Consider the following 24,504-nt stretch of genomic DNA (forward strand, 5'->3'; position numbering starts at 1 on the left):
ATTTTTTAATCATCATTTTTAATTATAAATATTGAAATGAAATGAAAGGAATGGACAATAGTATAATATCATAATCAAATCGATGCAACAGCTAAGTTGCACCATTTCCATATTTCTTTAACTTATAAATTATCTTTTAAAGTAATTATTATATATATTTTTAAAAGTACTAAAAAACACCCTGGTAACGTCTAGTCTATATTACCTAGACCTAGTTATTAGAAAAAAAACTCATGTGAATTGAGTTAAGTTGAACTGAGAGAGAGTAACCGGAGTCCATGGTCTTCTGTGCTCCGCTGCGTCCGTTTGCATGTAATAAAATAGCGCCGTGCGCTCTTATCGGACGGATCTGACAGCGGATTCTAAAAGCGGTCCCTGTCCTGTGCACCTCTTCCCCCCGTCCCCTTCTAGCTCTCCCTCTCCGTAATTGAATTAACTCGGTTTTAGGTGGGGGAGGGACTTGGCTTTGTTCGAGTGACGCCCATTCAAATAATTTCAAACCAATGGGACTATCCCCCGCTCCGCCGTAACCAAACCCACTCTCTCACTCGGCGTCTGGAGCTGCCTGCCTTTGCCCTCACCTTCCTGCGTGTCCCGGCGTCTTAAACCCAAACAGAAGAAATAGGAAGACTACACAGCACGCAAATGGGAAAACGCAAGATTTTTTTTTAAACCTGCACGTCGCACGATGGCTTATATATGAGGAGGACACTTTGGGATGCGGACATAAACAAGCGTCTCCACGGAGAGAAGCGCATGAGAAAACACAACGCTGCCTGTCCTCTCTCCTACACCGAGAAGGACTCCTCCCCACCTCGGCCGTGACACCTCCGGTAAACCGCTGAGAAAGGATTTGGATCAGTCTTTTTTATTTACGCTGGAGACGAAATAAAGAGTCTAACAATACCATTCATCTGTCACGGACTGACTGTATGGCTTTAAAAAGTTGCCTGGAGAACATGGACATCTGACGTGCGCCACACGGCGTCATTGGACACATTGAGCTTCTCTCTCTCTCTTTTCTCCATCACATCTTGGACTGACTAATCCCCTGCGCTTTGGGTTTGGAGTAAGAAGAAGTGTTCAGCAGTTGTCATTTGCCCAGACACAGGCTGCATCCAGTAGCTCCCTGCATAAGGGGGGCATTACCACACCACAGAAGGCATTGCCTGTTGTGCTGAGCACTTGTGTGTGCTGATCTCACTGCTTGTGCATTAGTGGGAGAAATATTTTGTCAGCCCACCACGGATTTGTCAGAGCTGACATCCTGCATGACATAAAGCCTGTGATTCATCTGGACCCTCGACCTGCATCAGAGACAACACCGTGACGCGTCGGTTTTGTAACTTTAAATTTCCTTCAACCTGAACAAGTGTCATCTCAAGTGTCCCCTTGAATGGTCACCTAATTCTATTCCCTTCGCGTTTTCTATGTTGTGCGCATTAATATTTGTTTAGAATTCACGAACTACGCCAGCAACACACGGCCACATGTGAATGAGACTCATCACCTGTCCCGGTTGAAGCGCCCCCACAACTAGACTGACTGACCGACACTGAAGAGGAATACGTGCCGAAGTTTCGCTGTAGTGATGCTTCAAATGGAAATCGTCATCTTCATCTGCCTGGTGCTGTTGATGTGTGTATTTAGCCAGGAGCCCAGTTCCAAAGTGGTGGCCGACCGCTACGCCGTCTTCTGGAACCGGACCAACGCCAAGTAAGTGGCCTCACACCGGGCAGGTTTGCCGCGAAAAGCCGGCGATGTTCCCTCTCCTCGCATCTGCATGAACCGCGGGGTTCGCAGGTTTGCTGGACCACATCGGTGTTTATTCTCCGCAGTGAGGGCATAATGCCAGTGGCTGTAGGTACAGGTTGTAGCTGAGGATAAGAACAGGAGTGTAAAAAAGGCTATACTGTCTTCTTTTCACTACGTGGCTGCTCATTATTAGCGCGTCCCTCGAGGAAACTATAGATTGAAATCGTGCGTAATAAGGCCTGGACATAATATTTATCGTCTGGTGTTGTATCCGCTGTCATTATTGTCAAGATAAGGGCATTCACTATTTAATTGTAAGATATTCTACCTTAAGGTAGCCTAAAGTTTCAAAACTGTAAAAGGCTATAAAGCCTGGAGCATTATGGTGCGTTGTTTTTCTGTCCGGCTGCATTTACACGACCCCACTGGACCTATTACCACAAGTATTTAACTAGGCTAAACGCCTTACAATCAGCACAAAGTCCATCAAATATGACCATTCATCCCCTCACCTCACACTGAGTAGGTGTATTGCCTTGTTTCGGAAAACTTAAATTGTAGACCAAACGTCTCAGATCTTTGTAGTGAGAAGGGCAGCTTTTGTATGTGTTCCTATGTTTAGGACTGTGTTGCTTCATCACTAACTAGCGATATTAAATGGAAGCAGTGAGAACATAATTCATCAGTCAATGGTAAAAAAGCTCCTTCACAAATGTCAGGACAGGATATGCAATGAATGCGCATACAGCAATCTCAGCACACTTTAAAGTACATGAATATTATAAAAGCAGCTTGGTAGACACGTTACATTAAATGATGAACTCATCTCTGAGTACAAAAACGTATTTCTTGTCCTACTATTAATCTAAAAATAGTTACTGAATCACTTTTTATGTGAAGAAATGTATTTAAATTAACTTTTCTAAAATCAAACTAAATACTGCAAAAAAAAAAATCCGGATCATAAATCCCAGTGTAGCACAAGTGAAAACTGTGATAGGATTTTTATTAAACTAAGTGTAGGGTGAAAACAATTGACTTCCCCATTCAAAACTTTTTAAAACTTTCATTCTGTGTAATGTGTGCGGCTTCCTCCTTCTAAAATAGACAAAGTTTCTCTAAATGAAACTTCATGCAATGTTTTTTTCCCATTTGCATATTGGTGAGCATGAATATTTTTTTTTTTTATAAGTCCAAAGGCACAAGTCATATTGTGACCTTATGTCTCAAAATAAAAATACTCAAACAGTTCATTTAAATATTGTTAAATGTTTTAGGAAGAAAAAGTGTATGTTTTTCACTTTTCATTTCTATTAATAAAAGGGCAAGTGTGTGTTCAGCATTAGACTGTTAATAGTGAACATAGGGTTTGCTGTTGACTCTTACGGTCCACACGAGAGAACATCAGCAAAGTTAAAATAAAAGTTTCTCAGATGTACTTCAGTGCTTGAGATAAACCCCTGTCTGCTTGGACAGGCTCAACCTCAGTGTTCGGTGTACGTGTTTGTCGAGACAGCGTTTCCCACTCCAAGTCCCTTATGGAGACAGACTGTACAGCCTTGTCCCCGGCTTATTAAGTCTAAACACTGCTGGTGGAGTTTACAGAGATCTTTCACTCAACTGCCAACGGCACTTAGTATTTGTTGAATAAAATCCTAAGCTTAGCCTCCAAGTGTGTACGAAGCCATTAATAACACAAGCTGAATTTGTTGCACAACTATTTATATTCAGTTTGATGTTTTGGAAAACATGATTTATTGCTTGAAACAATTAGTGGTCAGGGGTACAAACGGAGGGCTGACTGTAAGACCTCTCCTGAAGTCAGGGCCAGTCTCGCGGGGTGCATAGATTTTCGGCCTGATACACCGTAGACCATGACTGTTGTGGTCTAGGTCTTTACTCTGACTTACCCCGGCTGTTTATTTATGGACTGCTTTCTTTGATAGAGGCAAACACAATTTTGAGCTGAATCTAGATTTCTGCTGTTGACAGACATACTTTCACTAGACAGTACATTTTTTTAAACGCAAAAGTTTTGACTTGACTGGCCGCTCAGTTAACTTGATATCTTCCAGATGTGCTGACAAGTTTTCTCAGTTTCAGTGAAGGAAAAAAAGTGTAGTTGGAGAAAAAAAAGAGTAAATCAATCTGTTAATCTCAGATCTGACATGCTAACAGAGAAAGAGAGAGGGGAGAAAACAAGAAGTTTGTGATCCAATTGGCTGCATGCATGTTGTGTCGTTTAATTCTTTGCGTCCAAAGTCAAATTGAAGAAATAGATAGCTTCCTGAGCCTCATCCGTTTCTGAAGCCCTGGTTTGCCCGAGGAAAGGAAACAGGTTTTCACAGTGGCTGTAATGCTGCTAACACCAGTCACTCCATTCTACTTACTCTAAATGGAGTTTGCTCGACTCTCACCCCTGTAAGCCTGAGGCAGGAAGCCACAAAGGTAACACAACAGCAGGGAGGAGACGAGAGATAGCAAACTTGTCTTATTGATGACTCAGTTAATAAATATCGAGTCCCTTTCTTTATGCATTACTGTAGAAAGCTGGTGTGTCACTGCAATGTAACTTGCCCACGTCTGCCTTTGTTCTGAGGCTCCACAGTCACACCGAAAGTTCGGCTGCTCCCAGAATTTACTGTGTGAACGCCTCACACATACAAACAGGCAGAGTTGAGCCAAAACTATATGTTACATTATAATAGATGAATTACAATTAATAATGTAATTTGACATAGTAAATGTTGCTAGGTAACTTAAAAAAATGTTTTTTTTCCTTCTACTGTAGTTTGACTTTCTCTCAACATTCATTCTGGTTGGTGTCTGAACACAGTGGTTCAGGGCTCATTTTACCGCCTCCAGAAAAAGCCATTTGTTGCCATTAATTTTTGCACTGTGTACGAAACTGCGGCTTCCACAGACTCTGGAAAACTGACCAAACTAGACAATCTATCTCACTAAAGCTGTAGTTTGAGTTTGGTTTTGTTACAAAATCTTTTTTGCTTTGAAATCATTGTGCTCAAGTTGGATCAGCATGTGCAGTACGTTATGCTCTGCTTACTTCCTTAATCACCTGAATTGCATGGAGAGAAATGAAAACCTTTTCATGGAAATGCCAAACTAAAAACTGTTTTACTGACAAACCTTGTAACACTTGTTTCATTCAATTAATTTGAAGTTTAAAACAAAAAAAGAGCATTTAGAAAGTTATATCGTCTCATTAAGTGGCATGTATTGCATAATGATTGGAGAAAGTGTAAACTGTACTGTTACTTCTGCTGCTGTTTGAGTCAAAGGTAGACAAACAGAAGTGTAGACTTTTTTCAGCTTAAACCATCGGTACAGTTGTATCAATAGTAGTACCTTTGGTCATCAAAAAATGTTTTGCCGGTTAGAATTTCTTCTTTTTGGTTTTCAAGTGGTCAGAATTATAAGCAGCTGGTAGGTTAGTGTGGAATTTTATATTGGTTTAATGTTATTGTATTCTGCATTGCGTTGCGTGTTTGTGCTGTTGGTGACTGAGGTTTGGGACTAAGGGGATTTCCATGGCCACTGTTGTGTAACAACTCCAACATGAAACCAGAAACTTGGTGTTTAATTTTAAACACCTTTATCTTCTCTTTTGTTCACCCATCTCTCACTTTAATTTATCCACAATTTCTATTTTAGTCCTTTGTTTATGAATTCGATTTTTTCCTTTTAGCTTTTCAGAATTTTGCCCATCAAAAAGTTATTTTGAGGGACAGTTTAGAGAAGTCCTGGAAATCTTGAAGTTTAATCTGTACTGAGAGAGTTCCTTCAGCTTGAAATAAAATACAGGGACATTTCTCTGTGGATTCTGCCCTCTGCTATCTCGCTGACGTTCTTTGCTTATGAGTATTTATTATAATGAGGGGACAGCCAGTGGCTCTAATGATGTCTCAGCCGTAATGCCGAAGAGACGGCCCTTTCCTTCCATTCCTTTCTCCCCTCTGCCTTTTCTTCTTCCCTGTATTCCTCCTGGCCTTTCTCCCATGTTGCCTCTCGGCGCTTTGCCTCTCCCCATCCTTTTTGCTCTCCCTCCCTTCATCCCTTTCTCTGCTTCTTGCTGGGCACAGAAAATGAATGAATACAATTAGATATTTTTGGAGTCCCTCCACGGTTGATGGTAGAGGAAAACGCGCAGAGGTCAGGCACACTCTGAGGGAGAGGTCACATGCATACAGCGAGGAATAACGAAGCAGAAAGTTGGCCTGTGACTGACAAACTAGTAACTTGTACACTCCTTGAAGTGGAGGCTGTTGTCAACAGTAACGGTTTGATGCGGTTGTGGTCATGCACGTTGCTCAAGGTGATTTGTATTTTTGCTGCATAGTTTGTAGCTCTACAAACAAACCTGTTTTTCTAATGTGCTGTCCTGTGTTGTAGTTTTTACATATTCTTACGGTGTACTGTATGCACTGCGACTGGAGGCCTACGTACAGTAGTTGTGTTACTGGTATCAAAGACAACTTTCCTTTGTTGCAGTCTTTTCTTGCTTGTCTTTGTCTGTGCATGTGCATGGTTTTGTGTTTTAGTGTGCATGTGTTTGTGTTTGTGCGCGTGCATGTGCATGCAATGTACCAAATGAGCCGTGAGGTCATACAGGGCTTGTTTCCTCCTTCAGACTCATAGATACCAGACTAATTACAGCTTTCTCCCTTGGACTTCTCATTACCTGTCACAGACCAGTGGGACATGAATAAGCGTCTTGTCAATCTGTCTGTGTGTGTGTGTGTGTGTGTGTGTGTGTGTGTGTGTGTGTGTGTGTGTGTGTGTGTGTGTGTGTGTGTGTGTGTGTGTGTGTGTGTGTGTGTGTGTGTGTGTGTGTGTGTGTGTGTGTGTGTGTGTGTGTGTGTGTGTGTGTGTGTGTGTGTGTGTAATGCTGACTGTACACTAACAAAGGCATGTACGCATGGAGGTGGAAAGTTAGTCCAGTGAAAATGATAAATTACAATATTATTTATAGTTCAAATTCTGAAAGCGTTGGATTTGTAAAATCAATTTTATATCTCCTTTGATTGCTGATATAGGTAGTTCTTGACCATATGCTAGTCTATCTTGTCAGCCTTATTGTTTTTATACTGACCCGCTCAGAACTGTGTTTTTACTCTCTCCTCTCCTCTGTTCTGGCTCTCGTTCTCTCCCTCGTCTCTCTGTCTGAGGGCTGATTAGTTCTTGTTAATGACCCCTTGCTCTGTCATTCTTTTATGCCTGTGGCATTGGCAAGCACAAGCAGTGACTGAGCTGCGGAGACAGCGAGTGTAGGGGACACAAAGAGAGCGAGGCAGAGGATGTAGAACAATAAACACAGGACCTGACGGAAAACCAGCAAACTGTAATGATTGTGTTGTACGATGGAATACTTAAATTAGGTTTAAATGGCACTCTGTGTTTTCTCACCAGACCTGTAAATGCACTTTCCATTTAAATTAGATTTTTTTCTATTAAGTAAAAAATGAGCCCATCAGGCAGTAGTCAATGCTTAGTCAATGTGCTTGGCCGAACAGCTGTTTTTCAGTGCGCAGTGTAAGGGGGGGAGGACTCTTGGCCGTGACCCTTGTCGAGGTGCTATGCGGCGGACAGAAGCAGCCCTGTCGCCGGGGTTGCCTGGTGGTCACGCTGTAGTCTTGGCTAATCCTACTGGAGTAAAGGCAGCCTACAACTGGATAGAAAAAGACATTCCCAACATATATATATATATATATATATATATATATATATATATATATATATATATATATATATATATATATATATATCTTTATATAGTATATATAGATATATATATATATAAATATATTAGATTGGATTATTATTGATTTATTTATTTGGAGGCTTTAGAAATTATGTAAAAATAATACATTCTGTCCTTAAAAAGTGGTATATTATTAGCTTGGTTTTGTAAATTTAATAAATTTGTTCAAACATTTTATGTTTTAAAACATGCTTTGCACTTACTTTTACACAAGGAATTCTCTTTTCTGACCTTCATGTTGGTAATTTATTTATCGGAACACAACCTCAGAAAACTTGTTTGCTCATGATGCGATAAGTGTTACTCATAGCCTGACCAAGGTTAACAGTGTTAAATTGGTACTAAGAGACTTAAAAATACCAACATAAAGTTCAATGTTTGGCTATCCATCAAAAAGCAGACGGGGCATCTTATTCTTCTGACAGAAATGGACAATATTGAATGGCAGCTTCACTTCAGTTGCACATGTTTCCCTCCCTTACCTGGGCAACCAGATTTTAATGTTCAGGTTTTTGTTTTCAGAGTAATCACTCCAAGGTCAGATGGAGTGCTGAAACATTGCTATCAGCTGGGTGATCTGTCTTTTAGCCCTCATTCACCCTGTGTCTTTAAGGGGAACGCCTCGTATAGCTCGACTTGGAAACAATAATAATTAACCACCTTATGCATCATCCACATGTGCAAAGCTCAATGTCAGACTCATATTCTGCCATGAAATGATGAAAAATATTGTTTCCTGTTTTTGCGTGTTGGCTGCCACTATATGAATGTGTTTGTTTATTCAGGGGCTAATCTTTTTTTTTCTATCCTTGCTCTCACTGTCTCAGTTTCACTCCAAATTTAAAAGTTGTGGAAAGTTCCCCACCCCCCCACTGTTTCTTTATTTTTCCTAAAGTTACTTTGTGCAGCTGTGGGAACATATCTGGCAGTCCAAAGTTGTATTTTTAAGGTGAACACCTCGTAGATTTGTAGTTGATGTGAACGTAGTAGACAGAAAAAGAAAAAAATATGTTTTGCTTTCAGGTTTATTATGCTCCCATATCACAAAAGCTCATATTTCATTTTAAGAGAAAAAAGGAATGATTAACATGAATACAACATTGCTGCAGGTCCAAAAAGGGTAAAAACCTCTGTTTATGAACCTCACTATCATATATTATAAGTCCTTGTTCAAGGCTGAAAATGGCGCTGCCATATCCCTCAGCTCCTCTGCTCTCCTCTGTAAGATGGAGGCTTAGAAGCAGCTGTTACTGTAGTAACGCTTGGTTGGTCTATCAACCCTGACCGGAGAGGGGCGCTACTGAGAGAGCTCTGATACCCTATTGTGCCCTCTGCTCTCAGTTTAAAGCATTTCGGGTGTACAGTTGGAGTGAAAGCTACACACTTTTGCTTGATTTAAACCAGCTCTTTCTGCTTTGGTTGATTTGCCCTCGTTAAACTCATTTACTGTCAAAGTCATATTATATTTGCAGGAACTACACTAGCATATAAAGGGCAAAAATGACTGGTTTGAAAAACGTTTTTCTCTTTCTGTCACCGTTCACTATTTAACTGGAAAATGTGACGGGAACGATTGAAATGGTTTCGACATTTTCCACAGATAATTCCTTTCATGGTAGGCTGGCTCCGGACCTTACACTGCCGTTTTCATATTTAACTTGGGGATCTGCGGGGGAGTGACTTGATGTTTTTCTAGCTGGCCAGCAGTGTGGAGAAAAGATCCCAGAAGAGAACACATCTCCAGCTTTTGAATAAAGACCTAATTGACGGGTTGTAGCCAATTGTAAATGACTCATGAGGTAACACGTCTAATCGTCACAGACAGACTGAGAAACACACAGAGTGGCTGTACAATTGTGTGGTCTGCTTTCCCTTTGGAATTGAGACAATCTACTTGGTTCATTTCCAAACATTTATACCCCCATTTTTTTAAAGTCATAAAGTGCTGCTTTTAGCCAAAGATGATGTTATCACCTCATCACCTGTATGTAGTGAGTATCTTGGGATGGCTTATATGGCTTCTCCTGTTTTCGTTTGGCGTCTCTTTGTTTGTGTTGGCAAATTCACGAAAAGGTGGAAGGACTAATTGATGGTCAGGCCTTGTTTTTATCATGAACGCGTCTTTGTAAAGATCTCACTGCTGCTACAATTTTCCATTGACATAAATATAAATAAACAAACAATGTGGCTTTCACTTTGTTCAGTCTACCGTTGTGGTAGGACGTGCCAATAATAAGCTAGCTGCATTAGCCTGTTTGAATTGACAGTAGAGAAAAATACTAGCAGCCAATGCCCCCCCACCCCCCGCCCCTCCGCACCCCCAATACTGGGCCATGAGACTGAAAGGCAGCCATTGTTCAACTCTCTCTGTCCACTTCACATAGCCAGTGCTGAAAGTAATGCATGCGCTTTAAACTGAGGGAGAAAAAAAAGGGAGGGCAAAGGAGAGGAATGAGGGAGAATGGTGTGAATGGCTTTGGGAAAAGGAGAGTGCACAGCGGAAGTTGTAGTATGCTTTCGGACAGAGAAAGTGAGGAGAGGAGGAGTATAATGTGAGCGCCAGACACGAGGGGAGAGGCATGTAGTAGCCAGGAGTGACACAGTGTGTGGAAAAGTGGCAGTTTCCCTCATTTCCAACTAGCCTTATCCATCCTCTCTCATCTGCCTCCCTTCACACCATCCAGTTTATCAGCCCCCCTCCTCGTCTGTCCTTGCCAAGGTTTAAAGATGCATTTGGCTCCTGTGGGGGGGAACGTGGTTGGTTGGTTGGTTGGTTGGTTGGAGGTGGTTCTCCGGGGGAGTGACTCTGGGTCTTCACCCTGAGAGGGTTGTTGTCTTTGCTGTCCGGCTTTAGTGACACTGGGGCTTTTTTCTACAGAGACAGGATTAAGCCCGCTCAGGTTCAGACCCCCTGCTTTGTTTCCTCTGACTGAGGGCTCTGAGTGAAGGCTCCCACGCACAGGGCTGTGTTTACTTGGGGGTTGGTGCTGTGGCACTAAGTTGCATCTTGGTCTTAACTACTGTGACACATTGCACACTGTGACCTTGAAAGTGCATTTTCAACTGAAATGCATATGACTGTCGGAGTACCAGGGTGTGTGTAATGTAGCGACTTAATGGAGGGTTTCATTCCAAAATGCTATAAATCTGCTGTGGAGACAAATTGGTGCAATACGTATGAGCTGGTTTTGTCCTCAGCAGTAGATCTACATTGCAAGCGAAAGTCATATAATGATGCGCTCCTTTCATTATGAATAATGTGTCTAATTATGTATGATTGTAATTAAAATGATGGATATCTCATTTTGTAACAAATCCCTTCTTTTTTGTGTCCCTAGCTGCATCCTTTTGACGCCCTGGGGTCTAATAAGGCTAAGGGGGATTTTGACTAAAACTAAAATAAAAAATGATAATTATTTTTAGATCTATCATCGTATAGAACATATATATATATATATATATATATATATATATATATATATATATATATATATATATGTTTTATATGATGTATATATGTTTTTTTTAAATCAATGTTATTAGGCAACATATGCTTGTCTGATCTGAGCTCTGAGAATAATCTTGAATCAGGCAGATAATGAATTGTTAAAAAATGTATAACCCAGAACTGAATCTGACGTTGTCAGCTGAATCTGGGTTGGATGTTTGGACAAGAGTTTTTTGTTTGTGGGTAACCGTGTTTGTGTTTGGCATATCTGTGTGTTTGCTGGCAACTAGTGCGCATACACATGTGCGCATACACATGTGCATAGTTATTTGTGCGCATGCATAAGTCTATATGTGCGTGTGTGGTTATCCTTAGCCGACCTCTGCACTGAGGCCCGCTTTAATGAAGCAGCAGGAAATCACAACCGTTACTGTAGTAGAACACAACACTATTCTTGACCCAATTCTCTGAGTCTGCACCTCTGAGAGCTGCTCGATAGTTTTTCCCCTTTTGTGAAGTTGCATTGTGTGTGCGTGCGTGTGTGCGTGTGTGCGTGTGTGTGTGTGAGTCTTTGTTTATGTGTGGTGGTTGGTATTCCTGTGTGAAAGTGTACTGAGTGCGTGTTTTTTCCCCTGAAGGAAAAACGATTGATCCCCGGAATGTGTGATAAATCCCATCTTCACCCTCGCCTCTCATCCGAGCCCTGCTTTGACTGGTCTGGCTTACTCCAAACATTATCCCACATAACCAAATATGACACCCTAAAGAACATAGACGACAGACACATGCACACACACAAACACACACACTGGTTTGGAAGGGCAGTTCATTATTTCTTCAGTGAGGTTCAAGTTGCAGGAGATGTGGTATTTATTCGGCTTGTTTATTTTCTTCCTCTAAATCAGCAAGCACCGAGCCTCGGAGTGCAGCAGCCTTTGAACCGCGGCCTATCCCATGACTGCAGCCCTGGGTATTAACCCAGAGCCACTGAGAGGCTTAAAAAGCCATCAGCTCATTGTCCGGAGACACAAAAAGCCCCTTCCTCTAACCCCCCCATCCTTCTCTTCTCTTTTCCTCCTTCCCTCCTTTCTTAAGAATGCCTTGAGCCGGCCTCTGCTGGCATTCATATTAATCAGTTTTAAGGGGCTAATGAGATAAGTGAGACTTAAGGGGAGTCCCCAAAGTGGCCTAAGCCCTCCGGATAAACAGAGGTGATGAGCGCTGCCTATGGCTACATCCTCAGTAGTGGTTTTTTTGGCCATCATAGTCATGCATACAAAAGTTTTTAATGTCCTTGATCTCCCTGCTGAGCTTTGAAAGCCAAAACATCACTAAACTATATTTATTGAAGAGAATCATCACCTTGCCTTCTAAGTGGCAGGGTGATGAATAAATGATTTCATGATGTTGGTTTGGTTCTGGGTATCTGTGAGTTTGACCAACATCAGGTCTAACTCCCTTCTTTGTCCTAATCCACCCCCATGCCCTCTGTTCCTCACCCCGCCAAGTATCCCTGAGATATTAGGAAAGACGATTTCCCCCGCTCTTTTGCTCTTTGTGCTATATTCTTCTCCCTCCCTTCCTCTCTACTGTCTTTGGGATTACCAGATCTTTAACTACTGTCCATGTCCTTGGCTGTAGGGGGCCTGCTGAGGCGACGCAGCATGCCCACGGTCAGCATTAGGTTCAGTGTTGTGGCTGTAGACCTTGACTGACAGTTGCCTATGTTCTCTTTCTTATATCCCCTGTTTTATTTTAATCTTTAAAAATACATGTACGACCCTAACACCCTCTCCATTTCTACGCACAGAAATACAAGAGCTACACTGTGTGTGAGTGATAAAACATGGCGGCTGGCCAGACACAAAGAAGTAAATATGGCAGCAATGTTTGACTCTGAGAAATTTTCAAATTTGATTATTTAAGGAACAATGAATAAAGCTTCTTAGCAAGGATAGCCTTCAGGGGGAAATTAATCGATAATCTGCCCATAATTCAAAGCAACAGATGTCCGAAAACCTAAAATCAGAATCAGGATCAGAAATACTTTATTAATCCCAGGGGGAAATTATTTTCATCGCAAACTCCAGCTATACAAACAACATATTTAACGACAACAATATTATACAAATAACATATATTTGGAAAAACATAAATATATATATTTAAATAATAATAAATAATTATATATATAAAATATCAAATTTACAATAGTCATATATAGTAACATGTGTAATTATAGTTTTCCCGCACATTTAGGCTCTTGTGTAACAAAGGCTCTGGTTTAACTATATCAGGAGAACTACTGGAGTAGCTGTGAGGCGGGACAAGTCCTCAGAGAGTTCAGTTTCACCTGCTGTTCTGTTCCTCAGGGCCACAGGACTCCACAACCGGAGACATTCCAGCCAGGATTAGAGCGTGCATGGCAAACGGAAGCACAAATAAGAAGGAGTGAAGGGGTTTTTCCCCTGCAAAAATCACATAACTTTTGGCCCGGCTGTTTAAATGTTAATATGCCTTTAGACTTTTTTTTCAATGCACTTTTCTAATTTGTGTTTCCTAAAAGCATTTTGCACAATTTAAAAAGTTAAATCCAAAACACAATTATAATTAACAAACTTTCATCACATTAATTTAAAAAAATGTTTTGCAGTTTTTTAGTTTTCGCTTTTACTTATATTTACATTATTATATGTAGTTGACAAAATCACATTGTACAGTTTATTTCTGTTAACATGAAATGAATTATTGCAGCCTAATTTAAGCTCTATTTTTCTTTAAAAAAAGTATATATATATATAATTAAATTAAGATTGTCTGGGGAAATACAGTATATTTACCTTTTATGAAAAATGATTAGCCTGCGGACATATTTCTAGCATTGGATTAGAGTGCGTGCCTGGCTGTGGGGGGACTGATAAAATATTCATTACTGTTTGTGATATCTAGGAAGAGTAGCACTTGCAAACCTTCGCACGCAATTCATGAAAAAAGGAAGTCATGGTAGACATATCGTGAGCATGAATGTGATAGAAGGTTGTCTTGTTCGTATGATCCTAACCCAAAGAATTCATAATGGCTGCTTTGACTGTACAGGACCGTTCCACTATGGGAGTTTGTTCTCTTTGGCTGCATGCTCTCAGGATTATTTTTGTCTATATAATTGTTTTGTCTAAAACTTTTTTGTACTTTCTGTAGTTGTTATAATAGGTGAATGACATTAATATCACAATTAATTAGTTTAATGATTGGTTCTTGTTTCCTAGTTTTTTTTTGTTAACAGATTGACAGGTGCCAGGTGCCAGGTCCGTGACTGTGTCAGACTTGTCAGTCTGAGTGACACCAGGGTCATGGCTGCTTTAATAATGCAGTACAGCCACATTTTATGCTCTCTCCAGCTCTCCATCCTCTCCTTTCTTTGGGATGTAGAGGGCTGTCCTTACATTAAGACCAGGTCAGATTGCGTCTGGAGTTGTACATTAGCAGCAAAGCTTTCCTGTCTGTATCACTGGTAAGAGGAACATGGCATGAAGATGGCTGAATTATTCACACTCATAATCGGCCTTTATGTCCTGCTGCCAAGCCTGGCCCCACTGTTATTCTTGTGCATAATTGATAGTGCTCAGAAGTGGAAAAGTAAGAATAGCAGAAGTAATGCAAAGCGAAAGTGTAGTCAGGCAGCATAAGAAGGGAAGAGGGGGATTGGTGGGGTAGTGAGGGGGTTAGAGGGATGGAGGTGGGCCCCTATAGGAGTTTTTACACTGAGCTTGTGTTAGCCTTTACGGGGCTTAGGTCTAGCTAGCGTGAGGATCGCGTGTGTAGGCCAGCCAGACTAGTCTGGGGGGGGGGGGGGGGGGATGAAAGGAGGTGGGAGGGAGAGGAGATGGGGATCCAGAGTAACAAGGCCTGACGCTGAGCCGGCCCAGAATGTGGTCTGATTCTCCCCCAAAGTTACCCTGAGGCTCCACTGTGGGCAAATATATTTTTGAAATTGAATTAGATTTGATTTTGGAATGTACAGATTTATTTTCGCCTATTAAATTATTGGGGAGGAGTAATCCCAACTGTTCTGTTATCTGCACAATAGATCTGTACTCATGGGTTCGGTTTTCCTATGGACCTAATCCAGCTAGTTTTTTCATTACCTGCTTACTCAGGCAGGTAAGAGAGGCATTGACATCACATTACAACCATGTGATACAATGATCAATAAACAGCAACCTCCAGAGGAGAGCAGTGATTGGCTCTGTTCCAATGCTAAAGAGAGGCCATCTATTGGGAAATTCAGCGAGACAAGTCTTGGAAAAACATGCTGTCTGTTCCGTATTCATATCTCTGTCTTGACCTAATTCTTCAAATGATTTATTCCTACATTACTTTCTTCTAATATATATAGTATGACATTTCATAATAATATGATATTATCGTTTTTTTTTCATCTCCTCATACCTCCTACCCAGTTGTTTCTATGAGCTCCCGCAATTGAACTGAACACCTTTCCATCGAAGTCTCAGGTGAAGGTGTTAACACAGCCTCAGGTGTAGTCTATTTAACACCCCTCTGACCCTTAACAAAGCCTCACTAACTGCTGCCTAGCTCTGCCTTTTGTGTTCCATAACAAAGCCCTTTAGCTTCTAATAACACCACAGCATTGCCAGTGTCAAGAGAAACCTGAGATAAGGTCCACATCAGAGAGTTGGTGGGAACTGTTTAATCCGCTTCTCGAAACCAAACCAATACACAACAGGCAGGGATCATGTTTGGCAAAGTGGCCTGCTTTGATGAAGGGATCGGATGGTGTGAGTAGGAGGAATGGGGATGATAGAAAATAGAAAGGCAGCTGAATGTCGGTAGTCTTTTAACAGAGCTGTGAAAGAGAACATCTGGAGAATAATACTGGGAGTTGTACACAGTTGTGCGCTAATGCTCTCTACTTACACACACACACACACACACACACACACACACACACACACACACACACACACACACACACACACACACACACACACACACACACACACACACACACACACACACACACACACACACACACACACACACACACACACACACACACACACACACACACACACACACCAGTATTTTTATGGTCAATTCTTGATTGCGTTGATTAATACGATGTCCCCTCTAATCACAACAAGAGTTAATTTCCTAAATTACTTATGTTTTTACATATATGCAAATATTCTGACTGTACCTTGTCACAAATAAATACATGAATAGTGGCCAATTAATTTTCACTGAAATTGAATTTCTTCTTCACTCTCTACGATTCTCTTTTATTTTCTAAAACAAGGACTGACAGTAGCAGACAAGCTGTTATATTTAAACGAATCTCCTCATCCAAGCAATGTATATTTTCTGTCAACATCACTTTTGCAATATATTAGAAAGTATCTTTCACTAGAGTCGCTACAATGTGACCATAAAACCGTCGAGTGGAAACATTAGCAGCGATATGTCTCAGAAACTCATAAAACCAATTTACGAGTGCACTTAAGGCCCATACACCTACTGGAGCCATTCTATAAAGATGCGGACAGAGATTGCACCAAACTCTTCCAATTACCCACATTTAAAAGTAATAAATGTGGATCGATAAGTGATAGAGGGCCTGTTAATCGTGGACTTGCCTAGTTATTTCCAATTGAGACTGTGCTTTTCAAACTAAAATTGCAGCATTTACAAGCTTAACATTGATTTGTTTTATTGTTTTCTTCCTACAGGCTAAATGCTGCATTGAGCTGTTTTTGCAGTAGTCCTCTGGAATGAATGTTTGTTTTAAAAAAAAATCTTTTTAGTGTTTAAATTCTTTAGAGACTTGCCTTTATCTTGTTAGAAAGAAATTGCAAGGACCAGAATCCTTTTTATTGCAATTATTCTTTTCATATGCAACTAATTTGTTTTTTTCGATATCCCAAATGAGAAAAGAAAAGGAAACTTCAATACGCAACACAATATTAAGTAAAGGACATTGCTGCTCCGGTGTGTGGAAACAATAGTGGTGCCCCAGTGTGAAATACATCCTGGGTCTTTCAGCAGTAAGACATGTGAAATGGCCAGTATGCCTAGTTGAGCTCATATTCTTATTTATTTACAGCTTGGCTCAGCGTGCCACTGCTGGAACATTATTGGCACTAGCAGGTATGGATTAGACCCCTTTCTGTCTCACTGTGAAGTTAATTGAGGGAATCCTCCTCCCACAGCTGACTGGGTCCGTCTCAGATCTGCATCCAGACTCAGCTTACAAAGCACTACGGTTTCACTTTTCATTTCGACGATTTCTGATGCCAAACTGATGAGACTGCATCCAATAAATCATTCCTCCGTGACCTTTTACATGCTCTGTCTGAAACATGCCCCCCACCCTCCTCCAACCCCACAAACATTCCTCGCCCCATGAATGTAATGTCATTAATATGATATAATGGCTTATTATGCTGCCACTAATTAGATTGTACAACAGTTCAATGTGTCATCATGCTTTTCTACCATTAATTGCTTCACTAATGCTTGGCTTTTACATATTAACATGTAACTGTGCACTTATTCTTTATGACTTTATGTATTGACATACAGCATGAATGTAATAGAAATTTATTTCTCCCCTTGCAATCATGTCAAGAAGAATTGTCTAGACCTAATTAGTGCATTATCAAGAAAAAGTCTCATCAGGAAATGCCACCGCTAATGCCCATGGATGGCCTTTAGTTTAAATACCCATATGGCTGATTGGAGGATGAGCTTCTGTCTTTCTTGATACATTTGTCTGAACCTGTGTTATTTATGTGCAGCTTTTCACGTAAATAGCCAATTAATTAAATGTCACAGCAAAGCTCAGATTTGCCTTATGTTTATTTGCTCACAGAGCAGATTGTGATGTATGAGAAAAGGCAATTGATTTATGAGTGACATGGTATTATTTGCTTGTCATGGCTTATCATATGGATTTATGTATAAACACTTATGCTATTAGAATGAGTTGTTTATATCTCAGTGGTAATTTTCTTTGAAACCAATGGAGAAAACATTACTTTTGTACATGCGCATCTCCCAATAGAATTTTATTGTCTCTTGTGCAAATGTTTTACTTTCACATATCTGGACACAGAATAATCCCTCTCCTTCTGGCTTTGTTTTTTCTGTGTCTCTGTTGGTCTTTTAATTCTGAATTTTCCAGTGTTTTACAACCTAGTAATGATTTTATAGCAGGCTGTTTTATACCGGTGTCCAAACCTGCAGCCTGGGGGAGATTTAGTGTGTTGCCTCTGTTGGGTAGTGAGCTCTAATTGGAAGGTCAGGGGGACGTGTTTCAGAGTAGCAGGAGATCACCCGCGCACTGCACATTTAAAGGTTATCCAAACCCACCCGCAGACATAAAGATGCAATTTCCCAGTTATTATATTAACCATATGGATAGTGAATTTTTCATGATAAACTGATTTTAAAATCAGGCTGAAAATTGCTTTAAAGCATCATTTAGATTATACCATATGAAGTATTTGTCCTTTCAAAAAAGAGTAAAGATGCCAACATGCTCATTTGTATTAAATAATATCACACTATATATATACACAGTATCATTGTGCACAAATGGTATTTTAGTTTGATAGGTTCTGTGCTATTTTGAAAATTTTAGATGCGTGTGGAATAGTCCTCTTGGTTGCTTTGACACCAGGAAGATTTTTTCCATCCAGCCATGGCGTCTCTCTAAGAACAGCTGCCTCTGGTCCTGCATGGCATGCCAGAAGTTAACCACACTGTAGGGTTGGCTGGAAGGCTGAGACGTCTGTGTGCTTGACTCTATGTGTGTCTGAGGGGCTCCGTTTCTGCATTTCGTGCCACATTTCGTGTCTATCGCCAGCCCTTCTCTCACGCTTGCCTGGTCCTGTGTCGTTGATGGGGTTTGGGTGGAGGGTGGAGTGAGGAGGGTGTGGGGAGGAGGTGGAGGAGGGTGACGACCAGTAGATAAGTGGCCAACGTCTGGCTTACACTAGAAGTAGGCTGGGGTGGGCTGGGTGACATAGTGGGTCCACAAAAAAAAAATCTCCCTGGATGATTCTTGGCACGCAATGTTTGAACTCTACACACAGCTTGTAGACAAACTCCCAAATTCACACACACACACACACACACACACACACACACACACACACACACACACACACACACACACACACACACACACACACACACACACACACACACACACACACACACACACACACACACACACACACACACACACACACACACACACACACACACACACACACACACTTTTGGGCATCTGTAAGCTGCGTTTAGCATTTTCTGCACCTGTCTGTATCCATGTCCAAGTGTGGCTTAGTGTATTTCAACTCACCTGGTAGCAATACAGTTATTGACAACACAAGGAAAGGTGAAGGTTCTGCAGACATAGAGGCAGAATGTGCTGACCAGAGCATCCAGTGGCAAAAAGAGCGAAGAGTGTGGGTCTAGGCAAGGGTGCAGAGAGAGTAGATATACCATAAACAGACTGGCCCAAATGAACTGACCTAGATTGCTGACCAACACTCCTCTATTTTATTTCTTACATTCTCTTTTTCTTTTCTCTCCTCTTTCTTTCCTCTTTTTCAGCCTGTCATTAAAGCAGAAGGAATTGATTTTTTCACCCCCCTTTTCTTTTATTTAATACCCCTCTGTCATTGCCTACCCCCTCACAGCCCAAATCAATACAGTATCTGCATGTACACGGGTACGAGCACACACTAAGACAGTATCACAGCGGGGGTTGGCTATTCTTAAACCAGTGTCCTGTTGTTCTTTCTCCTTTTTACCTGTTTTCTCTGCCTACCGTGCACTCTTTTTGTCCCTGTGTCTTTCCTCAACCTCCTCTTCTAGTCTCTCTTCGGTTTACAGTACATGCCCCCTCACTACCTCCCTCAAATCGATGCAAAGATGTAATGCAGAAGGGTGAGAAAGTTAAGAGACTGCAAATGCATTTACCGTGCCCTTCTCCTCTTTGCCTCCTTCTCCTTGGGATTGCTTGTAATGAGAGTCTGAATGCGTGTATGTGGGTGTGTTGTGTGTGCAAGTAATGAGAGTGATATAGGTTCTTACGGGGTCATTGAGAGCGAACACGCACAGCAAAGCAGGGCGTTCACCATTATAACCCCTTACCCTTACATTGTGTGGATATTGTGCATCGGTGTAAGTGCGTGTGCATTTCAGTGTGTGTGTGTGTGTGTGTGTGTGTGTGTGTGTGTGTGTGTGTGTGTGTGTGTGTGTGTGTGTGTGTGTGTGTGTGTGTGTGTGTGTGTGTGTGTGTGTGTGTGTGTGTGTGTGTGTGTGTGTGTGTGTGTGTGTGTGTGTGTGTGTGTGTGTGTGTGTGTGTGTGTGTGTGTGTGTGTGTAAAGCTGACTCTATCTGCAGTCCTCTCTGCTTTAACCTTCTCTTTGTCCCCAGTCAAGCTACGTCCTGAGAGAAAACAAACAGGCGAACTCATGTAGGACCAAACACACACAGACCGCTCACAGTAAAGCAGTCGGGGAGGACTGACACACAGTCGGAAACACACTGACACCACTTCTCCTTCCCTGTCTCTCTCCTTCTCTGACTGCTACTTGACTACTTAACTGTATTCAGCGACTCTGTAGAGCAGCATTGAGAGCTGTCAGGCCCAGTGTGGAGCTCCCATGCTGGGCTTGCTGTTTCTTCGAGCTCCCTTCTCTGATGACAAATGACCTGTGTCTCTAGATCAGACACTGGGAGCTGCCGTGGGGGCGGGGTAAGGGAGGGTTTAATAGTGTAAAGTGCCCGGTTATATGGACTGAATTTAAAAAAGATACGAGTGGAAGGCGGTAAAGGGGAAAAAAAAAAACGAGACACAGAGAGATAGAATGACCCATAACTGTGAGAAATGGACCCTTTTGAAGTGACGAGAAACTCATTCACCTTCCTTCTCATTAAGTCACTTTTACTTTGTATTACAAAATGCAACGTGCGTTTTTGTACTGCGAATCGTGTAGCTAAAGCATCAGCTGTAATGTAAGACAAACTGTATAGTATATTTGTCACAGCAACACCACCAGATGGATACACCCATATCTGTGTACAGTACACACAATTAAATATACACACCTATTTGACACAATGAGGCTCTTCACAGCACAGTGCTTCGTTAGCATTCCCAGTAGATTGAAGGCAGCATTACAATTTCTACGGATACCTTTGGCTAGACAAAGAATACAATAGGTTTCCGTTTGGCTAAAAAAAAAAAAAAAAAACTTCAAAATTGACAGGGTGGTACTGCTGAGTAATTTAGCCCTATTAGAATAGCTGATTGGAGACGCTATTATTTCTGTGTATTACCGAGTAAATGGCCTCTGATTCACTGCTTGTCACAGGACAGGGGCAGCTCAAGGGGGGCCGGTGTGACTAACAGTTCCTCTTTGTTCACACCAAGGTTTTCATCAGGCCTTCAAGAACTCCATTTTTTTACACAGAAAAATGCCTAATTCATCCCACATGGTTCTTTCTCTCATTCTTACCCTTTTTTTCATTCAGTTTCATATTCATACACACACATCACATATTATACCTGTGCACACCCATAGCCCGAGCAGCCGTGTACAAACACAGACGAAGACACACATTTACATCCGTACACGAGCACGCACCTTCACCCTCGGCTCCTGCTTGGCTGTACCTTCCCCAGTCAGTCAGTCAATGTTGGATCTTGCTGATTCAGACAGCTGTCAAAGCAGCATCAGCACCGGGGGCTACGCCAGACAGACACCATGCAAAGCCACGTAGACATTATGCTGTTTGTGTGTGTGTGTTACTAGGGATGTGTGCATGTGTGTCTGAGCATGCATCTGTGGTTATGGTTAATTGACTTTATACTGTATTCGACCAAAATGTATGCTGGAACTGCAATCTCTATATTATTACACAAGGGCAGACAGGGTGGCCTTGCGGTTAGAGAGAAGTGGCAGATTTGACAGCCAGTGTTTAGTGTTGAGTGCTCCTGATGTTGTACCCTCACTTGCTCATTCATTGTAATTTGGCCTGGATAAAAGTGTTGGCTAAAATACCTCATTTTGTGACAGATTGGATATGATAGCCATTTGATGACAAAATGATTTTGAGTTATTTGATTCTGAAGAAATTCACCTCCGGAATTAACTTTGCGGGAAAGTGAATTAACCTCAAACTCACAGGGGAAAGAACACATTTTCTCACGTACCTCTCCAGGGGTTGTATCTAGTCATGCAAAAAGTTTTCATTTTAGTTGATTTCAGAGTTTTCTGAGATTCTGCATTTACCTTCTCCCACTGCATCCCACTATCTCAGCAGTGTCCCTGTTGCTCTGGATAATCCATTAACTATTGTATTCTATTGTAAAAAGTAGTTCCAATAAAACAATTTGAAGTCGCATTGTGTGGGGTATCCACAGTATCCTGAATATGTGTTGTTGGATTTTTTTGGTTGGAGGGGATGGCAATCTTAATAGAAATTAAACCAAAACTATGTACATGGCTTCATACGACTAGAGGTAATTGAGAAATCTATCTTTTTTTTGTATGTATTTATGGTGATTTGATCCTTTAATTGGCATGTCTATACAATCATACTGTACATCTATGAGCAAGTGTTTAAGCGGCAAGTGTATAGAAATCTGTTTTCACATATTTGAATGCATGAGTCGTGTGTGTGTTTGTGTGTGCTGTTCTTTTTAGAGAACAAGTTCATTGGTGGCTGGTGACTGTGTGAGCACCACTTGGGGTCCTTAGCTCCTGCTGTGCCCTGAGTGGGGGGTGCCCTCCATAGATTAGACACCATCTGTTGGCTGCCACTTGACAAACGCATAGCCTTCTTCTGCACACACAAACAACCTTAATCATCTGTTGCACTGTTCACCCTTTTCTACATTATTTACTAATTTTCTGTCTCTAAAACTTTTCCTACCATCATCTTTGTCCTTTCACTTTGTTTTAACCTTCCTGACTTTGTTAACCTTCCTGACTTTGTTATTAGTTTAGCCATTCACCTCTTGTTTTTATTCCTCCCTTTAGCCAGTATGTACCTTATCCCTCTTTGGTTTTCAATACTGTACTTTCATTTGCCCTCCTTTTTTCCTTCATTCTCTTTATCCTTCTCCTCAACTCATGCTTTTCTTCCTCCTTAAATGTCTCCCTCATTCCCTCCCTTCTGTCTGGTGGGAGTGTTTGGGTGTGAAAGAGTGTCATTAAAGAGATGCCCCCTCCCCTGCTGGGAGTAATCATCTATGAAAGAGGACACATTAATGTTACCAAAGCTAACACTGTTCGCTCTGTGTGTGTATGTGTGTGTCGCCATATGAGTGGCCCATGATGCCAACATGGCCCACTTTGTTTCCCCCAGCACCCCCTCCTCACACACTCACCAAATCCTCGCTCAAGGTCACAGTCACTTGGACCAGACGCTGTGTGTGTGTGTGTGTGTGTGTGTGTGTGTGTGTGTGTGTGTGTGTGTGTGTGTGTGTGTGTGTGTGTGTGTGTGTGTGTGTGTGTGTGTGTGTGTGTGTGTGTGTGTGTGTGTGTGTGTGTGTGTGTGTGTGTGTGTGTGTGTGTGTGTGTGTGTGTGTGTGTGTGTGTGTGTGTGCGCGCGCGCGCGCGTATGTCAGTCTGTTGCTGACTCTTGCTTCTGGAACCTTTATGAATAGGGCTCATTCTCTGCTGAATCACAGGCATATTTTTCAAATCCTATTTTTCAAATTGGCATATAATCCGCAGACCAATTTCACAGGAATTGATGCTGAACTTAAATAAATGTGTGCATACTTGCGTGTGAGGGAGTGTGCTGGTGTCAAAAGCATGTTTTGTAAGTGAGTCAGTGCACAAGCTTTATTTTGTGTCAGCTTTGTTTGTGTTTTGCCCGTGAGTGTGTGGCATCTCCGTGTTTCATCCTGTGTCCTGGGGTTCAATGCTCTCTGGCTATTCTGAAGGTCAGAGATGACACTGTGGGAGAGGGGTCAGTCATCACTGCCACCCCTCCATCTCCTCCTCTCCATCTCTCCATCTTTCCTTTCATGTATTCTCATCTCTGTCTTGTGTGGTTCTTGGTATGTGGACTTTATTAAATTTTCCTCCGGGTGGGTGACGGAGAAGACAGGAGGGGATCAGGGGAGTCATCCCCTCTTTGCTGCTTTCATCTGTCTCTCCTCTTTCATTCCTGCAAGGGGACTGTGGTTGTAGGGTCCACGTGGTGAAAAGGTAGCCAAGGAACCTCTGCCCTCTTTGGGCACTCTGCTTTACAACAGCTCCCTGATTTCATCTGGAGGTCAGTGAGTGGAAAAGAGATAAAAAGAGATCTCTCTCTACTTTCACATATTACATGCTGCACTCTCTTTAAGCCTAACAGAAAGATAAAAACTTTGTTTTGGTTTTCTTGTCAATCTTGCTTAATCAATAGAAAATAAGAAATGTGCTTCGCAGCAGAAAAAACAACATCCACCCTGGGACTGCTTTGCAAA

General features: G+C 41.6%; 1 protein-coding gene across 2 annotated transcripts in view; it reads left to right on the forward strand.

Annotated features, from left to right (window-relative positions):
* The first annotated feature begins 575 nt into the window (after positions 1-575).
* efna5b (ephrin-A5b) overlaps positions 576-24,504 on the forward strand; it is a 93,622-nt gene continuing 69,693 nt past the window's right edge. For both annotated transcript variants that reach the window (XM_083912899.1, XM_083912900.1), the window contains exon 1: positions 576-1,716. In XM_083912899.1, coding sequence (XP_083769025.1) covers positions 1,592-1,716 — 125 coding nt within the window. In that variant the 5' untranslated portion in view covers positions 576-1,591. The remainder of the gene's footprint in view (positions 1,717-24,504) is intronic.

The sequence above is a fragment of the Echiichthys vipera genome (genome assembly GCF_963691815.1).
Source record: "Echiichthys vipera genome assembly, chromosome: 4".
In the NCBI taxonomy this organism is placed as follows: Eukaryota; Metazoa; Chordata; class Actinopteri; order Perciformes; family Trachinidae; genus Echiichthys; species Echiichthys vipera.